This window comes from Sphaerodactylus townsendi, unplaced genomic scaffold, assembly GCF_021028975.2.
Source record: "Sphaerodactylus townsendi isolate TG3544 unplaced genomic scaffold, MPM_Stown_v2.3 scaffold_23, whole genome shotgun sequence".
NCBI lineage: Eukaryota > Metazoa > Chordata > Lepidosauria > Squamata > Sphaerodactylidae > Sphaerodactylus > Sphaerodactylus townsendi.
The window spans coordinates 1,028,235-1,055,500 of record NW_025950396.1 but is presented as its reverse complement, the minus strand read 5'-3'; the positions used below and the strand labels follow the sequence as shown (position 1 = coordinate 1,055,500).

At 48.4% G+C, this 27,266-nt stretch overlaps 2 protein-coding genes across 6 annotated transcripts in view; one reads left to right on the top strand and one right to left on the bottom strand.

Moving 5' to 3' along the window:
- SIDT1 (SID1 transmembrane family member 1) overlaps window positions 1-3,696 on the top strand; it is a 59,968-nt gene extending 56,272 nt beyond the window's left edge. For 2 of the 3 annotated variants that reach the window (XM_048482786.1, XM_048482784.1), the window contains 2 exons: window positions 1,332-1,445; window positions 2,065-3,696. In XM_048482786.1, coding sequence (XP_048338743.1) covers window positions 1,332-1,445; window positions 2,065-2,127 — 177 coding nt within the window. In that variant the 3' untranslated portion in view covers window positions 2,128-3,696. The remainder of the gene's footprint in view (window positions 1-1,331; window positions 1,446-2,064) is intronic. The other variant, XM_048482785.1, reaches the window with a different exon arrangement.
- Window positions 3,697-8,289: 4,593 nt separating this feature from the next.
- Window positions 8,290-27,266, bottom strand: part of USF3 (upstream transcription factor family member 3) — a 33,403-nt gene continuing 14,426 nt past the window's right edge. For 2 of the 3 annotated variants that reach the window (XM_048482790.1, XM_048482788.1), the window contains 4 exons: window positions 26,350-26,378; window positions 25,881-25,963; window positions 22,240-22,336; window positions 8,290-19,133 (listed from right to left, as the gene is read on the bottom strand). In XM_048482790.1, coding sequence (XP_048338747.1) covers window positions 12,583-19,133; window positions 22,240-22,336; window positions 25,881-25,963; window positions 26,350-26,378 — 6,760 coding nt within the window. In that variant the 3' untranslated portion in view covers window positions 8,290-12,582. The remainder of the gene's footprint in view (window positions 19,134-22,239; window positions 22,337-25,880; window positions 25,964-26,349; window positions 26,379-27,266) is intronic. The other variant, XM_048482789.1, reaches the window with a different exon arrangement.

Here is a 27,266-nt window from a genome sequence, read left to right as displayed (position 1 = left end):
CACTCCAGGCTGCTTACTGTCCACTTTGTGTGGCTGATCTGGGGGAAGGACCCTGGTCAGCCAAACATGGAGGGGAGGGGAGCTGCACTTAGTCAGGGGAAGGGGCTGTAGCCTTGCATACAGAAGACCCCACACCCAAGCTCTGGCTCCACTGGTTCAAGGGTCTGAAGTAGTGGGGCAGGAAGAGACCCATCTACTTGAGAGAGTGCCGGGCCAAGGAGGCGATTTGGGGCTAGGAAGGCTAGCTGTCTCACCTGGCCTAAAATAATTTCATGTATCTTCTTCTCAACCATTTCATCCCAGCCATTTCTGTGAAGTATTCTTGGCAGAGACCACATTATGCCAGCTGGCTTGGTGGTTAAAGTGCCAGGTCGAGAAGGCCTACATTCGAATCCCCACTGTGCCATGAAACACACTGATTGAACTTAGGGCAGCTACATATACGCCTAACCTACTTACAGGGTTGTTGTGAGGCTAAAACGGAGAAGAGACTTCGTCATCCTGAGCTCCATGGAGGAAGAACAGGATAGAAGAAGAGAGTTTGGATTTATATCCCCCCTTTCTCTCCTGCAGGAGACTCAAAGGGGCTGACAATCTCCTTGCCCTTCCCCCCTCACAACAAACACCCTGTGAGGTAGGTGGGGCTGAGAGAGCTCTGAGAAGCTGTGACTAGCCCAAGGTCACCCAGCTGGCGTGTGTGGGAGTGCACAGGCTAATCTGAATTCCCCAGATAAGCCTCCACAGCTCAGGCGGCAGAGCTGGGAATCAAACCCAGTTCCTCCAGATTAGATGCACAAGCTCTTAACCTCCTACGCCACTGCTGCTCCTACAAAACATCTCCATTGGTCATCGTGATCGGAGCAGTGATGGCACTGTGGCTTAACAATCCCTTTCCCCTCTTCTGGGACTACCACTCAAGAGTTGATGCCCCACCCTTTTCATTGTGGAGTAGGAGAGGCAATGTGCAGTCCTTCCCATGTCTGTACACAAAGTTGTGCCTGACCAGAAAAGGCCTGGGAATCCAAAAAGGCAATGAATTGTGCCCCAGTGGCTGGCAGGGCTGTGTGCCATATTGTTATGTCCTCTAAAGCCCAAATGGTCACAGTGCTACCTAGATGTACTAAAGAACCATTAACAAAAAATAACATCTTAAGAAGTCGTCCTACTCTTCCACAGAAATCATGAGGCAGTTTCTAAAGGGTTTTCTCTGCTGCCTTCTGCCTTTTAAAAGGCTCAACCATGCTGTGGTCACCAGTCTCTTTGGACAGGGGACAGCCTGGATTTTTAACAGAAAGCTGAAATTCATTGCCCGTGTCCTTCTTTTTCACCAGGAAACCCCAGCCGAATCTCGAGAAAAAAACCGTCCCTGCATCCTCATGGGATTCTTCGACGACCACGACGTCTGGCATTTCCTCTCAGGCGCTGCCTTGTTCTTCTCCTTTCTGGTGAGCCTTTCCCCCATCGCCCCTTACCTCTGTAAGTTGTGCCTCGCAAAAGCCTGGGCTCAAATTCATGCCGCATTCCGAGCGCCTTCCGCTTTGTAATGAGATTCACGGGAAACAATGGGGTGTCTCTCGAGCTCCCAGATTTTATTCCAGCAGACGCTTCCTGGTTTTTTTTAACAAAGATGGTGCCATTATCGTTTGGAAGCTGCCAAGGTTTACAAGTGGGAATAAAACTTTGCCAGTTGTTTGGATTATATATATATATATATTATTTATATATATATAAAAACCTTTATTAGGCATAGAATCCATGTAACAGCCAACATTGTCCAAACAAGTATCCCATACATGAGAACCATCGCAGGTAATCATTTCAAAGTTTCTATAAGGAACCTAGCTACAAAAGTTAAAATCTCAGAGGCGGAATTGTTTAGTAGAAACGTAATCTTCCCCACAGTAGAGTATTCATTAAAGATTACAGGACAAAGAGCAAAAAGTCTGGTCCTAGATCCCTCGTATTTGGGGCAGTCGAGCAATATATGTTTCATGGTTTGAATTGCTGTGGTAATAGTTCTTTACATTGAAATTGGTTTCTTCATTTCTGCCTTGTTCCATCCAGGTCCTTCTGACCCTCGACGACGACTTGGACTCTGTGCGGAGAGACAGGATCCCCGTCTTTTGAGCCATGGGCGGAGGGCATACATGGCCTTCCGCTTTGCTCACAGAAACACAGAATGCTGCTAGCCTGTGCCCCAGTGGAAAACAGATCTGTCAGTGCAGGCTGAGCACTCGCTGGGAAGAGAACTGCCCTTCCCCGGGTGGTGTATTTGGAAGCTGCTTGGGGCGGGGGGGGGGGGCGGGGGGTGAGAATCTAAATGGAGAGACGGGATCTCCTACTTCCCACGAGCTGGTTCAGACCAAAGGATTGAAATTATAGCACAAAGGCTGGAGGCAAGAAACACAGTGGCAGGCTTCAGATCCTCCCCAGGATTTCAGCATCCCATGTTGGAGGAGAGTGCTAGAGCCAGGAACTAGCGGCCTAGAAAGAGCGTGATTTCAAGTGATCCCATGTACTGAATAAACAAAGCCAGGATGCATGGTCCAACAGAGATGCGGAGGTCCAGTTCAGAGTCTTCAACCTGAATGGATGCCGGAAGCTGCCATCCTTCCTTGCCCCGCTCCCTTCTGCCTCCGACCACCGCTTGATTCGTTCGCATCGGTTTACATTAGAAAATCCAACAAGAGTATTGTCTAAGGCTTCCGCTGCCGGAATGAACCGGCTCTTGTGGGTTTTCCGGGCGGCGTGGCCGTGGTCTGATAGTTTTTGCTCCTAATGCGCAGAGCAGACACTACCAGACGGTGGCCGCACAGCTCGGAAAAACCACAACAGCCAAACAAGAGTCTTGCAACTTCTTAAAGATTAACGACGTGTATTTCAACACAAGCGTCTGTGAGCCAGAGCTCATGTCATCGGACACAAGCGCCACTTCCGGACCACTCCTGTCAGGGCTGAATTGTGTTAGTCTTCAAGATGCCGTGGGTCTCCTGTGTTATGTTGCTGCTACAGACCACCATGGCTATTCATCTGGAGTTTACATTAGAGCATCTCGTTTGCATCTGCCACAAAACACGGGAAGTCAGCTGGGGCTTACAAATATACATATATTTCTTCGTAGCGGGAATGATTCTCACCATGAGAGCCACAAGGGTGGGGGGTGGGGTGGGGGTCAGCTGCAGAAGACGGATCTCAGAAACAGCTTCTCCTGTCTGGACGCTTCCCCAAATAACATACCAGCGAGCTTCATTGCCATCTGGAACCTTCCTAAATAACGTAAGGACTAAAGTTATCACACCAGGTGGAGTCAGACGGGCGTTTGCTTCTCGCCAAAGGGAAAAAGAGGTCAGATGCTGAAGATACTTGTTATTGATCTGATACTTCAGGGTCATTGGCTGTCACTCAACTCCTGCCATCCACCCTAGATGAGATATTGCTGCGGGCAACATTCTTCGATGCCCCCCCCCCCCCCAAGCTCCAGTTAGGCATTTGCACTAAGGAATTTGGGTTTTTTTTCTCCCCAAGACAGACATTGTTCTGAGAAGACGGACAGGAGACAGCGTTGGGGGTTCTTTCCGTGTCGTTACCCAGTTTGTTTTTTAAAATATATATATATTATTATACATAACAAGAATTGTGTACATGTCGTGTCTTGTTTTGCTAAATTTTTGAATTAAAAAAGAGATCTCGCTGTCATTGGACAAGCTTTCTGCTGTGATTCAAATAGGGGTGTTGCGACAGTGGTCGGTTTCTCCTCCTCCAATTTATTAAGACAGCTGTTGATACAGCCCAAAACCTGCTCTAACTTACCTTGGTGGGGGGGAGGTCAGGGTTTCCTATGAAGTTGTTGGGGTAGTTTGACTGTACTTGGCCACCCTCAAGGAGTTCTCAAAACCGCAGGTGGGATGCAGGATCCAAGGAATTTTAGTAAACAAGGGTTCCCACAGCCCAGAATTTGGTGGTGGGATTCAAAGAGCTGTATGTAGCACCAATGTGGGGCTTCGGGTGGGGCCAATTCGGCCGGGGGTGTGGTCGGGCATTCCCGGGTGGCACATTCCTGGGAGGGAGCTGTGGCAAGGGACGCAGCCGCTGCGCTTCGGCTTGAGTCCTTTGGGTGGGGAAACGAATGCATCAGCAGAGGTGCAGGCACCTGCCACGCATCACCGGTGCACTCTCCTGCCCTAGGACTGCTTCAAGTTCTGTGCGCTACTGCCGAGAGGAGGGGCGTAACTAAGGCAAAAATCACGTGGCAAAATCACCAATTAGTAACCCCCTCTCGGCACACACAAATAATTAGAAACCTACTCTCGGGAACCTGTGAGAACCTGCTGGATCCCACCTCTGTTCTCAAGGCAAGAGATGTTCAGAGAGGGTTTGCCGCATCCCAACCATTGTATTCCTACATCTACCATCCAAATACTAGCCAGGGCCAGGGCTGAGATTGTGTGACCGGGCCAAGGTCACCCAGCAAGCTTCCGTGGCCCGAGTGGGGATTCAAACCAGATTTCACTAGATCCTAGTGACCTAGTCTGACCCTACACCACACTGGCTCTACGTAACAGTGTGTAGGTGAAAGTACCAGAAACAAGAAGTCTTCGCTGGCTGATTTGATAGGGTTGAATTTGATTGCCTTGGAAATATTTAAAAGAAATCATTTCTTCAAAATCAGGCACTTTCAAAAATGCTGGCCTCTCTTCTTACACGCCTTTCCATTTCAGCCCAAAGAATGGGCATCTTCGTATCTTTAGCTACTTTTAAAACCCTTGCCTAAGCAAGAAATGACCTTTATTCACCTGATTATTTGGCTCTGCCACAGGTGGGGGAACCAGGCTATTTGGCTAACCAGGAACCCCCCAAGTCCCTATCGATGCAGATTTTAAAGCTTTTTAATGTGTTTTCTTTTTGCCGACAAAGGAACAGAGCGACCACAAATGTACCGCATGGGAGAAAAAATATTTTTGTCACGTTCTTTTGTACGTTATATTTGTTTCCCTTTCGGGGCCGTTGGGAGTAGGAAGGGCCTCAATGTTGTCAGCAATTTACCTGTTCGGGTCTTGCCTTTCACCCCACATTTGGCGCACAAGTTGCTGTTCTCTGTTGGTGGGGAGAAGAGACCTACCTCCAGAGTTAACCTTCCAATTTGTTCTGCCCAGGCTGAGCCACTCTTAATCCTTTCACAAGCACAACCTTGCAACCAGATTTCTCCCACTGGCTTTACAGGCATGATTGTTAAAACACCCGCACCAGGAATTTGCAGGGGAAGGCGCTCTTCATAAACAAATCCATGCATTCAAGACCCTACTAGCTCATCCCTCCTTCCTCTGATCCTCCCAGCCATTCAGATGATACAAAACATGGCGAGAATCTAGACACATTGGACTGTGCTGATCTGGCAATATGGAACACAAGTATTGCAGAAGGTATGCGATGGCTAAATCAAGAAAGCACTTGAACGTCTGTTTGTGGTTCCCATCATGCATTGTCTTCCTCAGTACCATCATGTTGCCCAAGGTCTTGGAGCGCTGTTAGCCAGGAAAGAACTATGTTTAAGACAGCAGTGTTTTTCTCTTCAGACCTGGCTATTTTCAGAACCAAAAATTAACTGTCCCAGTTGAGTTCCGGATCATCTTCAAGGTATGGGTGTTGACCTGCAAGGCCTTACGCAGCCTGGGACCCTTGTATCTTCGGGCCCGCATTACCCCATATGTCCCTGAACGCAGAGGCCAATTTGCTGTTGGTTCCCGGCCCCTCCATGATGCGGCTGGCCTCCACTCGGGCCAGGGCTTTTACGGCCCTGGCCCCTGCCTGGTGGAACACTCTTCCTCCAGCTGTCCGGGCCCTGCGGGATCTTGGTGAGTTCCGCAGGGCCTGTAAGACGGAGTTGTTCCACCGGGCTTTTGGAGAGTCTGGCCGCTGACTAGATATTCTAGTCTCCTAAGCTGGGGTCCCCTTACCATCTATGGGACCCCTTCTTCCCCCTCTCCCTTTGGGAAGGTTTTATCAGAGATTTTATTGCTGACACTGTTTTTATATGTTAACCTCTGTCTTTATTTTAAATGGGTCTTAATTACTTGTTGTTTAATTATGTTGTTCACCACCCTGAGCCCTTCGGGGGTAGGGCAATATAAAAAACTCAAAAATAAATAAATAAATAAATAAATAAATAGGGGCCGAGGTTTGGCTGGGTCTAGTTGTTGTCTAAAACCCCACCCCCACAGAAGATGCAGCACAGCTTAGTCCTGAAGGAGATTCCAGAGGTCCTAGATGCACACTGGTTTGGACACTTGGAGTCCTTATTTGCCTTCTCTACCCACCCAACATTCAATCTCTATGGCAATGGTAGACTTGAGTGTAACTCCACTGGGTACTTCCATCAATTCAAGGATATTGCCACTCTTGCAGCTTCACTCTAACCCTTCCACTGTAGCCCAAAATGACCATTGACCTTTGCAGGAGGAACATTTGTGGGAGCATCTTGTGGGAAAGGGAAGACAAGAAAGTTGATCTCAATAAAAATACTGGTTTTCCCTCTCCTCTTTATGAAGCACAACACTTTAGATTACCATTTGGAATCACAGCTAATCCCATCAGGAGAGCGAGGCTCCCACAACTCTCAATAACAGTGCTTCCGTCGAGGAGAACTGCAGCCACTTAGCCATCAACAGCCTTTGTGCAACACAAAATGGAGCCCTATGCCTCTTCTGATACTATCTGTGGGAGACGCAATCCCCTGCAAACTCTTAGGATTCCAAGATTTCAGAGGTCTCCCTTGCAACGTGTGTACTGTTTGGAGTGCCCTGTGACGGACATCTTTGACTAAAGATGGAGAAAAGTTGTTAAAACCTATTGTGAGGAGTGTTCCTGGAAGTGCCTGGCTTGCAAGGCGTTCACACCACCTTACGAGTCTGTTGTGCTGAAATATTAGGCCAGGGGCTCCTATATTAAGCCACCTATCCTGTACCTGCCAGGTGTTCTCAGAAAGTAAGCAGGGCTCTAGCTCAGAAGGGTTTCTGACTGGACACTGACATCTGATTGGATGTGCAAATTAACTTAGTCTTGTTTGGTGGCACCTACCACCAGAGTGTCGTTTCACTTTCTCATACTTTTCGGCATATTTTTAAACATTACTCCTCTTGAGCCCTGTGCGTGGCCTTCCAGGGCGCAGCTTATTTTCCTGTGGTGGCCTTTTTTTTTTGGCTTGACCTCCCACAGCGCCTGATGGCGCCCACCGTCTCGTCTCAGAATTCCAGATATCCCCACAGGCTTGAAAAGGTTGTTTACTCCTGTGATAGGTAAAGAACACCTTTTCCCATTTACATTTCAGGAAACTGGAGACCTTCTTTCCCTGCAGGAAGGGACGTAGGTAAGGGGGGGGGGGTTCTTGGGTTCAAACCCCTCCCGTTACATGTCCGGCTTGCTTGAAACATTGCATGGAACAGCCGGAAACCCCTCAGTCACTGAACCCAGCCCATAAAAAATCTATACCTACGTCACTGCCTGCAGGGGATATCCTGTGGCCGAACACAGTCTACTTGGAGTATGTGGGAGGACTCACCCATGAGGTAAAACACCTTCCAGCCACCTGTAAGATGGCTATTTCCAGTGCTCTTGATTCCTGGCCTTGGTGTTGCGTCCTCCAATCTATGGAATAATGCTGGCCAGGCTGCCAAGTATTTCCAACACAGACTATAAGAATACGCAGCCTCGTAACTTTCCCAGGGGTTCAGCGAGGCAGAAATAAATACATCTGTTTATGGAGTTACTTAGAATTTCTGATTTGTAGGTTACACCCTCTCGGAAAATAACTGCATGTTTTTAAATTGTAAAAGTTAGACAGTTCGGCGTAAAGACCTTTCACCAGAAGACGCTTGCAGTGAAACTCGAGAGGATGAGGGTGTCAGCTATAGAGGGTAGCCTGGGAGTCTAGCTGAATTGAAACGCTCAATCAGTGTAGGACAGGGGTGGGCAATTATTTTTTCCATGGGGCCACATAAGAAATAGAAAATATTGTGGAGGGCCGGGCCAAAAGGCGCTTTTGAAAGCCCCACGGAAGCCGGCAGTCAAGGCAACCGGCTTCTGCAGGGCTTTCAAAGGCGTCTCGCTCCCCAGCAAGGCAGGGGGGCCAGTCAGGGTCATCCGGCAGGCCGTATAATGCCCAGGTCTGGTGTAGGAGGAACTTGTGAACTGGTCGTATGTACCCAGTTCGTAGACATGCAGGCATTTCTGTAAGTAACACATTTGTAGGCAGGTCTAGGCATGTAAAAACAGCAAAATTACTGTACCAACGTCTTTTTGCCTTGCTTTTGTTTTTTTAATCACAAGTTTATGATCTTTGGCTGCAACTCCGCTCCCATGGTTTGCACGCTCTTTTCCTAGAAGAGGATACAGTATGCCATTGCATAAAAAAAGGAATGTACACAAACTGTACATTTTTAAAATAAAATACTATTTTGTCCATATCTATACAATCTTTTTTACAGTTAACAAAATGTTACACTTAATAAAAAATCTGAGAACTTCCAACGAAATCACAGTTGCAAATATTTGCGTCCAAATGCAATGAGTCTGTAAAAAGATGTCAAAATAAGTCGAACCAACTCTTATTTACAACAATAATTCACGTTCCTGAACAGTTGATGACATATTCTTGTACCAGGATGCAAAGAATCCCGCAGAATCGTGAGCAGGATTTTTTAAGAAGAACACAGCTTAAAAACGGCAACGCAAATAAAGATAATAATTTGTTACTTTCAACAGAAGAGAAGGAAAAAATACAGCTTGTTCTTTTAAATGTTAAGGGACTTTTCTTAAGTGAGCTGGGGAAACCAGATGGGGTTTACCAGAGGAGTCCCTGGTTTTATTCTGATTTTGCATATTGCTACCAAGACTTGGTTGCTTGTAGCTAGCAGAGACAACTAACGCAACACATGCACACCCAACGCAATCTGGAAGCATCAAACTTTACAAATGCCTCCCCTTTCTTGGCACCCAGACATGTGAGTTTAGACAACAAGGACAGCTTAATGCTTCCTGCGCCAAACCTCAGCAAGTCCCCCAGAGATCTGAAGCCATGGTTGAGAAGGAAAGTGTATGACCCTTGATTCTGGTTACCGTCCTAAAGCTGGAGACCCAGCGTAGGATTCGGAAGCTGGGAAACTGTTGAGTGATGGAAAAGGAAACCTTCTCAGCCAATAGGAGGCCTAGTGAGGAATCAAGAGGATCTCTCCTGCAGGCAGACTCTTCCACGAATGAGGCAAGTCAAGTCCTACTGAATTTCAGCGAATGATTTCAGAAGGTTTAACAATGCACAGAGCCCCAAACAGTGGCCAATCAGTGACTGTTATCCAATTTGTCCCAAGCAGTCTCATTCCTGAATCTGCTGTAAGAGACCTGGTGCGCCTGAACACGAAACACACCTGTCCAGCTTTGATCTTCTGATCATGATAACTGAAGAGGTAAATACAGCGATGAAGATGAAAACTGAGGGCACATCAAAATGGGCCTGAAAGAACCCATGGCAGATCGGTTTTTTAACAGACGTCTTTCCAACCATTTCCCATTCATCTATTAGCCAATAGCCACATCACCAGTTTGTGAGGAATTTTCTCAGCATTCCCAGGATCTTAAGGACAAGATCAACCTTTAAACAGAAATAATTTACCACACCGCAGTTTACGGCAGTTCAAAGGAGTTTGTCTTTTAAGCATTGTTTTAAATGAGCGCTAAACTCTTGTGTGTGTGTCAAAAAGGAACAGAATAGGATTCTTTCAAACCCTAAGAGAAGGCAAATGGGAAGCCGATTCACAGAGTCATCAAGTAGATCACATGCAAAACAACTTTCCTGCCCTCCAGCAGAGGAAGGAAGGAGCTACCTTCAGTCACCAAGACAGAGTGAAAATGGAACTTTTCAGTATCTGTGAAATTTGAAGTGTGGGTATTATTTTTTCCTTTCGGGCATTTTGCAAAGGAGGAAAATGCTAATTCCAACGCAAACTTGCACTCTTCCAAAAAGGCAGAGCAGGAAAACTGCAGAAAAGGACACAAAAGCAACTTGGGCATTCATCCTGGTTCACTGCACCTGCTGTCCGTTTTCACCTGGACAATTCAAAACATGGAAAAGCCACGGCCTCCGTTCCATTGCGCAACAACACGCCTAAGCCACAGGGCTTCCTGTAGCTGCGAGTGAAAATGATACAGAATCAAAGTGTACAGATATATATTTTTAAAATTTCTCTGGGATTAATCTAAATTCCAGCGGGGAGATCAGATGCCCCTTCTTGGTTCTGAAGGGCAAGAATGCTCACACCAAGAACAGGCCTCTATTATGAACGTACAGCGGTTCAACAGATAAGAATCCCTAGGAGAATTCCTGGGACTTGTGGAAACACATTTACATGGAACAGATGGAGCACAAGAGAGAAAAGTTTTTCCTCCTGCAGCATGCTCAGCATAAGCCCATGGTGGCGAACCTACGGCACTCCAGATGTTCATGGACTACAATTCCCATCAGCCCCTGCCAGCATGGCCAATTGGCTGATGGGATTTGTAGTCCATGAACATCTGGAGTGCCGTAGGTCGCCACCATTGGCACAAGCCAAGGGAACCGCTGGCAGCCGCGTGGCCCCGGGGTAACCCCGCGCACGAACTCCCAAGCTTGGTGATGGGAAGCATAGGCATCACGTGGCCGTTCAGAAACCAGCATTTTCCAGGCCCAGTTTCCAAAAGGTGAGCGAAGCACAAGCGGGGTAAAGCACTCTTGGTGGACAAGTTTATAACCTTACATCAGGGGTCTTCAAACTATGGCCCTCCAGATGTTCACAGACTACAATTCCCATGAGCCCTACCATTTGGCCATGCTGGCAGGGGTTGATGGGAATTGTAGTCCATGAACATCTGGAGGGCCATAGTTTGAAGACCCCTGCCTTACATGAAACCAGACCTCCTCTCACAGATGGGCCTCTGAGACTCTTCCTGGGACATGAGGCCCCCAACACATCTGGAACTCGTGAAGACATCACTGCCGAATCAGCAGTGACCTACAGAAATCCATTTTGCATTTCTGCACGTTTGCAAAATGTCACCTACCTGCTTTCCAAGCTGACTGCGTGCCTCTCCCCACCCCCCCAAAAAGAAAAAGGCATCAGTGTAAATGAGAACCAGAGCACCACCACACAAATACAGGTTCTGGCTATCCCAACAACTGCTTGTTTTGAACAACCCAGAGGGGCGCGATCCAGAATGGCCACTTGCTCACATAAACTCTAAGCGTGCGTCATTTCCCGCATCTTCTATTAATTATACTGCCAACTCATTTGTTGTTTTAAACCAGGGGTGTCCAATTCTGGTGCCCCAGATGTTCCTGGGCTACGATTCCCATCAGTCCCTGCCAGCATGGCCAAATGGGAATTGCAGTCCATGAACATCTGGGGCACCAGAGTTGGACACCCCTAGTTGAAACCAATCACTGACATTTTATATCCTCCTTTAAGTGCTCAAACCCAGTGCGCCGGCTTGCAGGGAAAGCGCGCTACTGAAGTGCGACAGAGGATGCTCCCGTTAGCACTCTGCACCTGTTTTGCATCGGCCTTCTGTTGGCCCTGAAAAAAAGAAAACTTGCTTAGTATACATGGCAAGAGGAAAGGACTATCTGGAGAGGGGAAGAAAAAGGAAAAACTTTTTGTATAAGGATATAAAAGGAGGAAAAAGAACTCACCTTGAGAAGGTGCTAAGCAAGATACAGAAAAGAGACCCTGAGAATGCTCATGGCTTACAAGCCGGTGACAGCAAGAATGAAAATGCCAGGCTGGGGGTAGGAGGGGGAACAAGAACTACCACTAAAGTGTAATAAATTAATTAAAACAACAACAACAACTAGAACTGGTGGCATTATAAATGTTTAAAGCCCTTGATAGAGAGCATTAAAAATAAATGTTTACGAAGGGAAGGGAAGTAACATTTTTCATCTGCCCTTTCCCTTCCCCATGTTCCTCTTTAGAAGCTTAGTGTGAAATTGAGCTCGGCTGTAGTCAGCCATACCCTCAACTGATAATGTGTTTTAATACCAAAAGAAAAAAAGAGTAGGAAGATCAAAATGATCTCAACCATAGACTCAGAAAACTTGTTCCGCCCTGGAGAGGCAACTTGAAGTCTTTACAGATCTTTAGGCCTCTACAGATCCAAACCTTGGATCTAAAGCTCCTGTCCCAGGTGTTATAAATGAAATCTGAAGACTTTCTTTCCCTGGAACCCATCCTGCCCAGGACCGATCTTGGCACTAGGAGAGAATCTGGAACGATCAGATCAGTGTAAGCTATTGAAACAAATACAGGCATCGTATTCTCACTCGGACTTGTAAGCACGGAAACAGGCACTGATGCTTTTAGTTGGCAACATGGGTGTGTCAAAATACAGAAGCACCTGCCTACTTACACACATTTCCCACAAACAAACAGTGGTGCTGTAAGCGGAGTCTTCAGGGAACGGAAATCCCAAACCCATGCATATCCGTATGCACGTACACACGCAAGTACGTCAAATGTACAAGAAGCCCACCCGTCAACCCAGCTCCCAGTCCACTACTTTTCATACAGCTGAGCTGCCGTCATGACCCAAAATATGGCTTATATTATGAGCAGGCCGGTTTGATGGTTGTTTGGAAGAATCAGAGGCAGAAGAGTTGGCTATCGAGAGCAGAGGTGAGATGGCCGAACCGTCCGGAGGAAGAGCCGTAGCAATCTCTGGGAACAAAGAAGTCAAATTGAAGTTGGACAAGTGTGACGAATTGGCCATGTGCATCGGGGGGATGTCTGTCAGGAGAGGGAAACTTGGCTGAGCAAAGCCAACAGGTCTGGGGGGAGACAAAATAGAGCCAAACCGATTGTTTAGACCTCCGCCGTTGGTTTTCTCTGTGCCTGGATTAGGAAACATCTGATTGGGGAAATAAGGAATTGAAATATCATTGGACAGGGGGGGATGAGCAGGAGAATACGGGGGGTAAAAGGATGGTAGTGTATTCTGGGGGTCCACGGGAATCAGGGCTGGCGTTCGAGTCGCGCTGGGCTGGGTCACTGGCGGTATGAACGATGCGTTGGCATTTATTGGTGGGTTCATTCCAGCCTCCGGGATAAAAGGGAATCCAAAATTTTGAGACAAACTGTGCTGATCCGGGGCCGTACTATCATTAGACACCTGAGGGCCGTCAGGCATGAATCGCACAATGCCGCCTCTTTTCTCCAGAGTAGGCTGCTGTCGCCCAAGGATCATACCGCCACCAGCAGACAAAGGAAGGTGGGGAAGGGTAGGGTCAAATGCATTCCCCTGTCTCTGATTTCCAGACCGATTCCTTTCTGGTTGGCGGATTTTAGAGCCCCCGTTATCCTGCAGCGGGTGCCTCGAGCGCTGGGTGACGGAAGAGTTCGGCTGACGAGCCGACGGCTGGACTTGCTCGGCGTTCCCACGAGAGACCGGCGGGTGGGGAAGGGCTGGCCGGACGACCCCGTGCACGTTGCTCGAGACGGGCGCATTCATGGGACCTTTGCTTCCGTGGCTCTCTGTCATTCGCATGGGATTCGTCTTCTGAAGCGAAACGCTGGGGCTCGTGTTGCGGCCCTGGATATCTCCAGAAGACGAAGAGCTCGAAAAGGGAATATTCAACGAATTGCTCCTGTTATTAATAGTACCGAGAGACATGTCGCAGCTTTCCCTATTCTGACCTTCACCGTCCCTTCGAAGATGGATGTTCTCCCTCGCCGGAGGACAGTTATACTCAACGATGGAAGAAGCGCCACACTGTGGATTTCTCTGATGTTCCGAAACGGATCGTTGGCTTCCACCTGATTGGTCGCCAAGATGAGGGGCAAGTAAACTCTGCATGAAGCTTTGGTGGCAAGTATTGTCATTGTCGCGGGAGGAAGGAAGAGGATTGCCTGTTGAAATCCCTTGAACTGGTGGATAGGATAACCTTTTCTGCCTATCTATAGGAGCTCCAGCATTTTGAGCGATTCGGAAAGCTTGTGTCTGCATACCCCTGAGGGATGACATTGGATTTCCTATGTCACTGTTCCTTGAGGACTGCACGTCAAAGTTACCGCTGGGCTGCTGGTTAGTTCCACTTGGCTTGAATGTCTGGCACTCGGACAGCCTTTGGATGTCCGGCCCAACAGTATGGTCTATGGACATCCGGCCTTGCATGTTATGAATTGCCAAGTTTTTATTCCTGGACACATCAAGGTAATTCCTCATTTCAAGCTGATCTGGAATCCTTGAGCTCTGAATGGATATTCCTATTCTCTGCTCAGAATTAGAGGGGGATTTCCCAATTAGCGCCTCTGCCGAGTAACTGCTAACTCGGTTTCTTTCTTGCCTGTGAGAGGCACAAGTCATATCTGACGGCCTGGTGACAATACTGGCCTGGGACACCATCTGCTGCTCCAAAGCCCTGGAGGTCATCAGTCTCTGCATCTGACTGTGCCCCACCACGTGTTCAGAAGACACTCCTGAGCCTGGCTGCCTGTTGCCCACATCTGGCTGCTGTTGCTGCTGTTGCTGGTGCAGAACATCTGGGTTCAGACGGCTCTGAGGATGGCTGTGGTGGCTCCGACCCACTGTGGGATTCTCACAACTCTTCTCTGGCTGGGACGGCACGAAGTGCTGCTGCATCTGCTGGATCTGGGAGTGGTGAGGGTGGGGCTGGCTGCTCTTCTGCCGCGCCTGCTCGCTCACGTGATGCTTCTGCTGCAAACTGAGTGGGGCGGGCTGAGCTGCTTGGATCAGGCTCCGCTTCTTTTGCATCTGTGCCTCTTGATGCATCACTCTTTGCTGGTGGACGCTGTGGGCTTGAGAGTGCAGAGAGGTCTCTGTGTGAGGGAGGTGATGCTGGAGCTGGTATAGGTGATGCCTGTCTCTCAGCTGCCCTGCCTGTTGTTGTTGTTGCTGCTGCTGCTGCTGCTTTAGGTACAGGTGGTTGCTATGAAGGTGACTCATTCCTTGAGCAGGGGCATGCTGCAAAGAGGACAAGTGCTGCTGTCCGGCTTGACCTGGCTGGTCCGAGACAGAAACCTGAGGGTTACACTGAACTTCGGCTTGCCGCAGTGCTGGAGGCCCAAAATTGCCGGTGGGGAACAACCTGCCACGTTGACCAATGTCAACGTGGCCTTGACTACTGACCGACATGGCTGAATTGGAAGAATTGGGGGGGATCTGACCGACAAGGATTTGCGTCTGGTTGGAGATGTCGTCAGCAGCTTGGTTAAGCAAGGCCATGCCTTCAAGCCGCAGAGGCGCTGCTGGGCACTGCTTCTGTCTTTTCGGAGCAGAGAGCAGGTGATCGTCCTGAACTGCCCGCTTAGCCGAATCTTTGCGGCTCTCCTGGCTCGGCTGCTTTAAGTGCGGCTCGCGCATCTGAGGAGGGGCCTGCATGGTGCTGGTTCGGAGGGTGGACAGATGTTCCGGGGCGTATTCTGCGAGGAGGGCCGGAGACCGTCCTGGAGACTGGCTCAGGTATGAAGCTGCAGGCACTGAGGGAGTCCCTGGTGTGGGGACGGTTGCTTGATCGGAAGGCAAAGGTAAACCCGAGCAGCTCACAGCTGGGTGGATGATGCAGCTTTGATGGATAAGGTTGTTGACACTCAAGCTCGAGGCACTCGAAGACTGGGGGGCCAGCAAATCCGTGCTGGGCATTTCCACCCTCACGGAACAGCTGTGTTTCTCAGCTGACCTATCCATGTTCATCTGTGCCGGATTCGGGGCACCAAAATTACCCGGCACCGTTTCGATCTGGGTGGCGTCTTTCGCTGCATGCGACTTGAAAGACTGCTCTCTTCTTAGAGATGATGCGTCCTCGCCCTTGGAGGCGGTACCCTGGGTCACAGCTCCTGCACCCTTCACAAGGGTCTCTTGATCAAAAATGGCTCTGGCCGCTAGAGCAACAATATCTGTTTGCTCAGAAAACGTGCAGCTGTTGCACGTATTCACAGAAGTGCTGCTGGGAACGTTCTCCCGACATGTGTCCGGCAACATGGATGCCACGGAAAAGCCGCAGCTGCTACCCGAGCTGGTTGACATGGGGGAGTCAGCTTGCCTATTGGCAATCAAAGAGCTACTTACTCCCTCTGGTTCAGAGGAGCAGGAATGAGACTGGGTAAGAGTTTCCCCTTCAGTGTTCATCAGCAAGAGCTCCTCCTGCTTCCCCACCAAATCATCATTGGAATCTATGACTGGTTTGGCCCTCTGGGCAGGAAAATTAGAGGTTGCCACTTGGACCGGGAAGGTTTTTTGTACAGCTTCCCGTTCTTTACTGAGCTCGGACAACATCTTGGTAAGACCTGGACCTTCCAACAAATCTGCGGCTTGGATTGCCATAGAGCACTCTTGCCTGGCCCTGCAGTCCTCCGCAGCCTGTGCCCTGGGAACGCTCCCAACAGATGTCCCGTTGGTTGTTACAGTCACCCCAGAGATCTGAAACGTCGTCGCTGGCAAGTCAGAAAACGTAGAGGGGCTGGTGGAAATGCATTTGCGTGGCTCAGCTAACTGAGAATTTGTTGCCGAGTTATCAGTCTGAGGTCTACCTATTTGAAGAGATGGAGACGCAACGTCTTGAGGATCTGGAACCACAACCGTGAATTGCCCTGGCAAGGTTGACTCCGGAAGTGATGATCTAGGCACTAGAGTTGCATTCGGATCAGGTGCTGCAACGGATTCCACACCGGGATCAACTCTCTCTTCGGGGTGAGAGTCGGGACAGTTTGCATTGCTCGGTGCCCCCCTGTTGCTGGCATGCGGCAGAGCTAAGCTTTGCGATACCACCCTGACTGGCATCTTTTCAAGCAAGAGGTCGCTTCCTGAAGGTTCGGCTGTTGCCTCCGCAGCCCCTCTGTCAATCTTCTTGGAATCTTTGCTGCAAGGATTCGTCCGGCAGGCGTTGCTGCTGGCTGCTAAACATTTTTTAGAGCTCGGTTTTTTATTAGGTCGCTTTGGGCCCAAACTAGACACTAAACCCCCAGAAGATCTCTGCAGGGAGTCGTCCACTGCGTGCGACACGCTAGTGAAGAGGCTGTTCTCGGTCGTCGAGGGCGCAGAGGTGGTTGCTGCCAGCACCACACAGTTACTCGACGCAGCTTGACTGTTGGCAACAGTCGGATTGGTAGGCTGATTGATGGACAGCTGTAGGCAACTCTGCCCGGCCATCTGAGATATGCTCTGATTGAGGTTCGCTAAAGCGCCAAATGTATTGAGGGCCACGTTGGTATTCGGATCCTCACTGGTGGTGGGCTGGATAATTTGCATAGGGGCTTGATCCGAACTTCCAGAAGAGGACTTGACAGGCTTCAGCGCAAACACCTGTCCGTTCAGAGAAACCGTCTGCGGAAGCTGCTGGTGGTTGGACACTGCCACGGAAACCGTTTGCATCGAGCTAGTAGCTGGGGAAGAGGAGGGTCTGGGTAAAATATGGACCAGATGCTTCCCACCAAACGTATGAGGGCCAGAAGCACTTGGCATCGTGTTGCTAGTGCTTCCTGCAGGAGAGACACCGTTCACGGGCACCCTAATGGGTGGCGGGGGAGGCGGCGGGGCAGAAAAGAGGGAGAGAGAGTTCTGGTTCGCTGTTTGTATAATTACAATCTGCTGACTGACGGTTTGGTTGGGGACTTCGGCTCTCAACACGGACGGGCAAGGGCTGGCACTGGGAGGCTGGAGAATGATGACGTTTTGATTGGCAGGGGAGGCGGCAACGGCTGGACCCACCGGCTGGGCCATCTGAATCACCTGCATAGCTGGGTTCAATGGAAGAAGGTTGCCGGCAAGCTGGGCTAGAACTTGTGTCTTGGTGACTAGCGGCTGCTTAGGTAACGACGGGCAGGAAGGCAAAGGGACCACAATTTGTTCAGGTGTCTGTTCATCCACAGGCGGAAGATTACTTAGATTGGCACCGGTGGCTAAACCCCTGTTGGGAATGGAACCTGAAGCACTGGTGGAATTTACTGGCTCGTTTAACAGGGCCGCCATGATGCCAGACGGGGCATGGTTCAGAGGCTGAACAGTATTCCCCGCAAGTTGCAAAGTAGTCCAGGTGGTCTGGGTGTTCCCGGCCAAGGTGATGCGTGACAGGCTATCCATGTTTTTGGAGCCTGAAGCACCGATGGCCGAACAGCTGGGAAACGGCCACTTTTCTAAAGTGGTGGCAGGCAATGGGTTGAGATCGGTTACGGCCTTCACCGCTTCCACAGCGGACGTTGCTGGCCCTCCGCTGTCGCTTCTCCCATCTGAACTTCTGCAGATGCCTCCAGATGGAAAGCCGTCGACAACGGACAACCCGGAAGAAGGGATACAAGTGGGATCAGGTGCAGAAGCGTCACAGCTTTCCTGGGATGGATTTCTCGCATGTTCTTCAGGGGTCACTACTGACAGCTCAGGGCGTGCTCCGTCCGCATTATTCTGAGAGGAAAGACTGATGCTGGGCACGGCTGTTTCCTTGAGTAACCTGGAACCCTCTTGTCCATTTTTAGGTGCGGGGGTGGCATCCTCGCTTTGTGGTGAGTTCTGCAGTTCAGAGGACACCGTTGCTGGTTCTAACGCATTCTGAGAGCTGGCGGCACTGGCAGTTACAAGCACACGCTCCTCGTTCTCAGAGGTAGAGGGCTCAAGGATTTTCTTGGCTAGATTTGGTAGACCCGACGCCAACGGTGGAACTGAAGTCTCAACTCTTGACTTGATTTCTGCAGAGTAGATGCCGGAAAGGGTCACAGGAGTGACGAGATTGCAAGTTCTCTGGACAGGAACAACGTTAGCTGTTTGCTTTGGTAAGGTATGACCGATGTTAAAAGTTATTCCTTGGACGGATGCCCCCTGGCTATTTCCACCCAGAGGACTCCCATTGGAGTAAACAATGATATTCTTCTGCACCTGATCGCCGGAGATAACCACAGAGACCTTCTCGTTGCTGAGGTTTCCTTTCTTTTTTTGCACCTGGTCGCTGGGGATGACAACGGAAACTTTTGCATTTTTAAGATTCCCTTTCCAGTGGATGGTGGGATCGTCGTAGAGGCAAATGTCGTTGGCTTTCAACAATGCTATGTAGCGCCCGTTTTCTTTCTGCAGGTCGTCCAATTGCGCCCGGAGCTTTTTTATTTCTTCTGCTGCAAAACAGGTTTTTTTTTTGAAAAAAAAAGTTATTAAATTTACTGATCAAGGATTCTGGAAAACTTTACTGCAGCTAAATGGTTTGAGAAACAGGTAAGGAGCTAATCACCTTGGCGCTAAGTGACATCTGCTTGAAATATATTCTGGAAGCACCCAGAGAACCCTGTACGTATTACGCCCTTGTTCTCTTTAGTATCACCCCTCCAAAAAACATTCTTGCTATAAGATCTGAACCTACGTGGCAAATCTACATCACTACTCAGAGGGATGCAGAGGCGCTCCTCCCATTGGGCAAAGTGGGCAGTTGCCCAGGGCAACTGTGGGGGGCGCAAAAACTTGTGGGGGGGCGCAAAAACTGCAGGTTCGTTTGTGGGATTTTTTGTATTTTCAGTGTTTTTCCGTTTTTGGCCTGCAGAGGGCGCAGTTTGTAGGCTAGCAGCACCAAAATTTCAGGGATTTTTCAGGAGACTCTCCTGATAATATCACCCAGGTTTGGTGAGGTTTGGTTTAGGGAGTGCAAGGGGAGTGCCCCCATCCCCCATTGTTTCCAATGGGGGCTACACTTTTGAGGGCCCATAACTTTGGACCCCCTGGACCAAACTTCACCAAACCTGGGTGGTATCATCAGTAGGGTCTCAGGAACATACTGTGAAATTTTGGTGCTGCTATCTTAATAATTGCACCCCTCACAGCAGCCACCCCCTAAATTTCCCCAGATTTTCCTTTTAAATCCACCCCCTTCCTGCCAATGCTTGTTTTCTTTCTTTCTTTTATTCTCTCAAGGCCTAATAAAGGTGAATTATTATTATTATTATTATTATTATTATTATTATTATTATTATTATTATTATTATTATTATTATTATTATTATTATTAAATCCACCCCCTTTGGCATGGATTTAAAGGGAGAATCTGAGGTCCCCAGTTAAACATTGAAAGTGATGCTGTTTCAGGGTGAGGGAGAATCCACCCCAAAATAGCATCACTTTCAATGTTGTTTAAACTGGTGACCCCAGATTCTCCCTTTAAGGTGGATTTAAAAGGAGAATCTGGGCTCCCTAGTTTAAAACACCATTGAAACTGATGCTGTTTGAGGGTGGATTCCAGCATCACTTGTTTAAACTAGGGAGCCCAGATTCTCCTTTTAAATTCACCTTAAAGGGAGAATCTGGGGTCCCCAGTTTAAATAACATTGAAAGTTATGCTATTTCCTCCAATTGGGGGGACTGGGTACAACACCATACAATGTTTTCATAGCAGTAATAAAACATTTTGAAAGCATTTTGAAAATGTTTTCAAAAAAATATTTCTGCTGTGTGGCATGGCCCATTGCTGCGTTTAGATCTGTGAGTTGGGACATGTTCTATAATGTGATGGTGTCTTTGAAATTACCTGGTGGAAAAAATCATTGTTTGGTCACGGTGGGAGAGGGTGGCCACCCATGGGGGGGCATCAAACTCAGGTTTTGCCCAAAGCTCCAGTTTGCCTAGAGGGCTAGAATAAAGAGAAGGGAGCATAGCTCACTGACAGAACACAAAAAGTCACAGGTTCTGTTCTTGGCACCACCAGTTTCAAAAAACAAGGTTGGAAAAGTAACAGGACAGAATAAGATCCCTGCTTGAGCTGTTAAAGAGCTCCTACAGGTGGGCCAAGAGTTGGCATAAAGCACTTGCCCATGTAAATGGCATTCACAACTTCAGCTCTCCACGTTCTGTTGTCTGGAGAAAAGGGTGAGCTTGCATTTTTCTCTTTGCATGGAAAGAGTCACAAAGAATGTGATCGACTGTTTATTGTTCCACTTCACGTTGGCTTTTCTAAGCAAACGTGCAAGTTGCCAAATCCAGGGAATCTCTTCATGCACACGCCAACCTTCTATGAAACCCAACAAAACTGCTCTTTGTAAACAGTGCAGGTCAGGCAAATTGCTCCTAACATCAATGCAAGTCAAACTCAAATTTTTAAAAACCCCTCATTTGTCATTTATCTCGGACTCGGCTGATTAATTTGGTAATATCTGCAGTTCCTTTGCCTGAAAGGAGTTTTTTGTCCCCCACGGGGAAAACAGAACTCGGGCACCCAAAGCAAGGTGTTATTAGCAAGAGGTGAATTCAGCCAATGCGTACATTTTAGCAAAAGACGGGAAGTTACTTGCACCGGGAGAAAATAATTACATATTGAGCTACCCCGAATGGCTTTCACGTGGAAGGGCAAAAAATAAACCACGTAACTACCTAAGCAAGGCACAAGATCAGCAGAGGTATTGGGGCCAAGCCCATTTTTCAACAGCCCTTCCGAGAACAAGAATCTCTCGGTTGAACTGTGCCGGCAATAGCAGCAGAGGCACAGAACAGCAGGCGTTACCACTTGCAGGAGATCTAATTGCAGGATTGTTGCAAACAGCAATACCTGAGAACACAGCCTCACGGGGCGGGGAAGACAGGCAGAAAAAGCCTTCCAACTCCCGTCCCCAACCAAATGAAGGAAGCCCAATTATGTGGCCAAGACATAACCACCGTGACCAAGACAAGTTATATGCAGTGTCTGGATTGGCCACGACATCACAACTGGGCTGGCCGGCTGGACAGTAACTGTGGCCACAACCACCTGGGGGAGTCGTACAATTGCCTAGTATTGGACCTGGCTGAGTTGAGCGGCAAAGATGGCGGCAGGGTCCAGACGCAGCACCGCCTATTCAGGCTCAGCAGTCTTGGCAGCCCTGCAAGTCATCCAGGCTAGGCCCAATGGCAGAACTGGGCTGCCTGGGCCATCTACTAGTGGTGGCTCGTGTCACAAAATGGCGGCCACAACTTATGTCACAAAATGGCGGCCACAACTTGTCTTTTGTCACACAGTGAAGAACCTGGCACTCCACAGCAAATCAAATCTCCAATCAGAAGCCTTGGTGGTCAGAAGCCCCACCTGGGCAATACCCCCTTTCTAAAAACACTCGGTGAATACCAGGGAAGGTGCTGGCGGGGCTCATGGCACCCACAGGAACCAAATCAAGGATCCCTGCTCTAGTGTGTCCCGTTTGATTGTACGAACAGAATCACCTGACATTAGGCCCGCCGGGCCCCCGTTGGACCCAGTCTCCTCATTACCTTGCTCACGGTTCCCTCCATTCAACAGGAGTTCGTCATTTTGCCTCTTCATTTCCATGATGTATTTGTACGCTTGATCAAGAATCATGATCTTGCTCTGCAAAGGAAGAAGAGGACCGTAAGGGACAGGGTTGAGTGGCACCGTTTGAAGCCTCAAGCAGGCTTGCTCTCCTCTGACATGGTATGTCAAGGCGACACTTGCCCCTCAGTATCTAAAACAGTGGTGGCGAACCTTTTCGAGACCGAGTGCCCAAATTGCAACCCAAAACCCACTTATTTATCGCAAAGTGCCAACACGGCAATTTAACCTGAATACTGAGGTTTTAGGAAAAATGGTTGGCTCCAAGGCGTGCATTACTCGGGAGTAAGCTTGGTGGTAGTCGGTGGCTTTGCTTTGAAGCAACCATGCAACTCTTCCAATGGGTGAATCACGACCCTAGGAGGGTTTACTCAGAAACAAGCCCCATTGCCAGCAACCGAGCTTACTCCCAGGTAAAGGATCACGCTTTAGTTCTTCGCATAAAAATCAGTGGGGTTTAACAGCGCTTAACAGGGTTACCTACACTGCTCCCCCAAAACATGGTCTTAGGTTTAATGCTAATAATGGAGGCCAGCGGCCCAGGCCAGCCTAGATGTGGGGAGGGGGAGCACTCTGTTTGCGTGTGCCCACAGAGAGGGCTCTGAGTGCCACCTCTGGCACCCGTGCCATAGGTTCGCCACCACTGATCTAAAAGGTCTTTTTTACTGACATGTTTTCCTGTTTCCCCCATCTTCTCACAGGACAACCCCCCCCACACACACACACAAAGTACTAAGCGACACTAGCATGAGCCAATCCTAGCATAATCATGCATATTTTCTCATTAAGCATTCCCTTACAAACATCTTTGAAAAGTCACAGCTGACTCAAGGCGACCCCCGGAGGGGTTTTTGAGGCAAAAAATGTTCCAAGGTGGCTTGCCGTTACCTCCCTCTGCGTCATGCCCCAGTATCTCTTGGAGACCTCCCATCCAAATACTTGCCAGGGTCGAAGCTGAGAGGTTGTGAATAGCCCAAGGTCACCCAGCAAGCTTCCAAGGCAGAGTGGGGATTCAAACATGGGTTTCCCAGATCCTAGTCGAACACCTTAATCGCTATGCCACAATAGCTCTCATTACAAACCTCTGAACCACAGTTGTCAAACAGAATGCTGACAGGGGATGATGGGAACTGTAGTCCATGACATCTGGAGGGCCGCGAGTTTGACATTTGTGCTCTGAACAATCTAAGAAATGAAGCTAGCCAGCCCCTAAATAAAACGTAAGAGGAACTCTGCTGGATCAGACTATCTAGCCAACTAGCTGCCCTGAAGGTTCAGCAAACAGGTTACACAGGCCAAGGCCTTCCCAGGTTATCTTCTAGGACTGGGAATCACGCTGCCACTGAACGTGGACATTCTCTTCAGCCATCCTGCTACCGTGTTTCCCCGAAAATAAGACAGTGACTTATATTAATTTTTGCTCCTAAAGATGTGCTATGTCTTATTTTCAGGGGATGTCTTATTTTTCTAGGGGATGTCTTATTGTTCTGTTCAGTGGGCATGCTTCCAAACAAAAACTTTGCTACGTCTTACTTTCGGGGGATGCCTTATATTTCGCACTTCAGCAAAACCTCTACTATGTCTTATTTTCAGGGGATGTCTTATTTTCGAGGAAACAGGGTAGTTGCCACAGATGGACCCAGCTGGCTACTTCACTTGGCTGTTTCCTCTCTTCACCCTTTGAATGCACAATGGAAATGACAAACTTGGGACCGTTGAAAAAAATGCAAGGCTTACAAAAGCCTTTGACCTATTGCAGTTATATGCATATGCCAACTGCGGCGAGAACAACTGGGGTGAGAACTGGCGACGTAGTTCCACAGCAGATCACCTCTTTTGCCTACAGATGCCCCCGGGTTCAATTCCTACCATCTCCATCTGAAAAAGCAGGCCCTTGCCTGGGACATCACAGAGAAATTGCGAGTGCAAATAGATCGTACCGGACTAGACAGACCAATGGCCAGATTCTGTGTAAGAAAGCCTCATCCAATGTATCAGCCACGCTGAGGACAGCACTCTAAAAAAGTTTCTTTCTCTCCTGAAATGTTATCTCAAGTTGAATTTAAAAATCCAAGAACCCTTCTACATTTCCCCTCCAGAACTATTGATGGTAATGCAGAGCGTCTGGCTAAGGCAAACACCCTTCTGAGGCTGTTAATTTCCAAGGATGAAAGATCAGGTGGCCTGGGGGGAGGATTGACGTAGTCTTTCCTGGAGACTTAAATGCAGGGGAACTCGCAAGATCCGTCTGGGGCTCAATATCTTTGACTCTCTGCCTGAGGACTTGCTTTAGGATGCTAGTGGACTGGATCCATCAGATCAATCTGGGCCAAAGCCAGGAAGAGAACGAATTAAATATAGAGGCCAAAATAACCTCTTTAGCTCTCCTTTTTTATGTAATCTGCCAATGAAATTTGGCTATCCCTAAAAAGAAGGTTACTGTTGAGTACAGCCAGAAGAAGAAGAAGAAGAGTTTGGATTTATATCCCCTCTTTCTCTCCTGCAGGAGACTCAAAGGGGCTTACAATCTCCTTGCCCTTCCCCCCTCACAACAAACACCCTGTGAGGTAGATGAGGCTGAGAGAGCTCCGAGAAGCTGTGACTAGCCCAAGGTCACCCAGCTGGCGTGTGTGGGAGTGTACAGGCTAATCTGAATTCCCCAGATAAGCCTCCACAGCTCAGGCGGCAGAGCGGGGAATCAAACCCGGTTCCTCCAGATTAGATACATGAGCTCTTAACCTCCTACGCGACTGCTGCTCCAGTACATCTTGCTCTCCCTTGCACTACGGAATCTATCCTGAAATTAGCCTCACAGCTAAATATCTATCCCAACGGTCAGAGACCAGGCAGAGATGGATCATTACTCGAGCTAGATTCCCCTCTGCCGTTCTTAAGGGCCGACAGTTGAATATTCAACTTCTAGATAGAACATGTGCTGTCAGGATATTGTTGAGACCCTCGAGCATTTTATGCTTTCTTGCCTGAGGTTTGCGTTACCTAGATTCTCCCTACTTGTCCTGGCTCTAGGAAATAAAAAAAGTTGTTCGGAGCATACAAAGACTATTCACCTGCTGGATAACAGCATTGGCAGGATAACTGGAAAAATCGCTGAATTTTTATTAGAAGTGCTCAAGTCAAAGACATAATGGAAGCTTGATCACCTCTTCGGTACCAACCGTATGTGCTTTGTCCGGTTTTATGTCCGGTTTTAACACCCGCTCTGTCCTGTATTTTGTATTTTTACTGATATGCCTAACAAAAGTCAGTTGAAGTTGAGTTGAGTGGAGTTGAATGAATTAAATGACCAGGAAGACTCTTCCATACATTAGCAAAACAGATTAATACGTAAGATACTATCGGAAGTAGCAGGATTGCTCGGAAACAGTCTGTAAGTAAATAAGGTTACAAATCAAGGAAAAATAATAGGATGGATGACTCGGATCCAGCCCTCCAGTAATGGTGCTTTCCACTGGTGCAAGGAGCTAATCTGCAAGGAGGACAGACCGGAACCAAGTCAGCCAAGCCCTGCAGAAAATGTGTGTATTTTTAAGCACCCACTTGCCTGTTTCAGTGCTGGGGAGCATGGAATCAGCTCGCCGATCCTGTTTATTCCAGCATTGATCTTCTTCTTCCGGTGCCTCTCCACTAGCAGAAACAGAAAGCAAAGAGTACACCTGTCAGCGCATTCCCACAGCTCACCAACCCAGGTCAGGCAAGACGACACAAGGAAGAGACACAGACAGTTGTTTTCTTGCCAGCAGGAAGGCTTTGTTATCTTGTTGCTTTAGAAAACAAACGCACACTGAACGAGCAGCTGCTTTCTCTCTCTCCTACCAACTACAGAACTCTTCACACACTTTCCATATTCTGACAATACCTTGGCTTGCCAAAACACAAAAACAACAGCACATTCAGAAATAACTAGGTCTCTCTTTAGATTTAAAAGGGCAACTGTATTTGCATGCTGTACCAAAACAGTCAGAGACGACTGCCCGATCCAGCCTGGCCCTGGAAACGTTGAAGCTCCTCACCTGCATTGTGCGTCTCGCGGTTTTTCTTTCTGTAAAAATAAAAATACACACGCGTAAAATTACATGTGAAGCCCCAGGCACCCTTCTACAACTGTAGGAGACGGGGGTTCCAAGCAGTGGTGGGATCCAAATTTTTTAGTAACAGGTTCCCATGGGGGTGGGATTCAAACAGTGGCGTAGCACCAATGGGGCTGGGCGGGGCACGACGGGGGCGTGGCCAGGCATTCCGGGGGCGGGGCATTAATAATTTCTCTGTTACTGTAAAAAACTCTTACTGTGGAAAAAAGTTCCTAATTTCCAGCTGGTATCTTTCTGTCCATAATTTAAACTCATTGCAGCAAGTCCTATCATCTACTGCCAATAGAAACAACTCCTCCTCCTCTAATTGACTGCTTGTCAAATACTTAATACTTTCAAATACTTAATTTTGTTTCTAGAAATCAAAAGAAGGATACTTTCCTTCAACAAGGAACTTGACCATATTTCTAAAACATGTTTTTAAAACAGCCCAACATGGAGAATTAGCCTGTTTTCTACCTTCGCTAACCAGCCACATAGGAAACAACAGGACTTTATGATTTTTGGACCTAATGGAATTTCTAACGGAAAAGCAGACCCAATTAGTAACCCCCTCTCGGCACACACAAATAATTAGTAACCCACTCTCGGGAACTGGTGAGAACCTGCCGGATCCCACCTCTGGTTCCAAGGTTTCTCATGGATTTTCCACTAGATCTGCCCACTCCATGCCCTGGGTCTGCCATCCAAAACATTCCTGAATGTCCTCAGTCCTTAGCAGTATCTTTTTGGGTGGCATGGGGGTTGGGAGACAGCAAGACCCGTTTCACTCGAGCTGTTGCAAGGCCTGTGGCTGTTTAGATCCAGCTAACTTGAGCCATAAAAAAAACCAGAACATT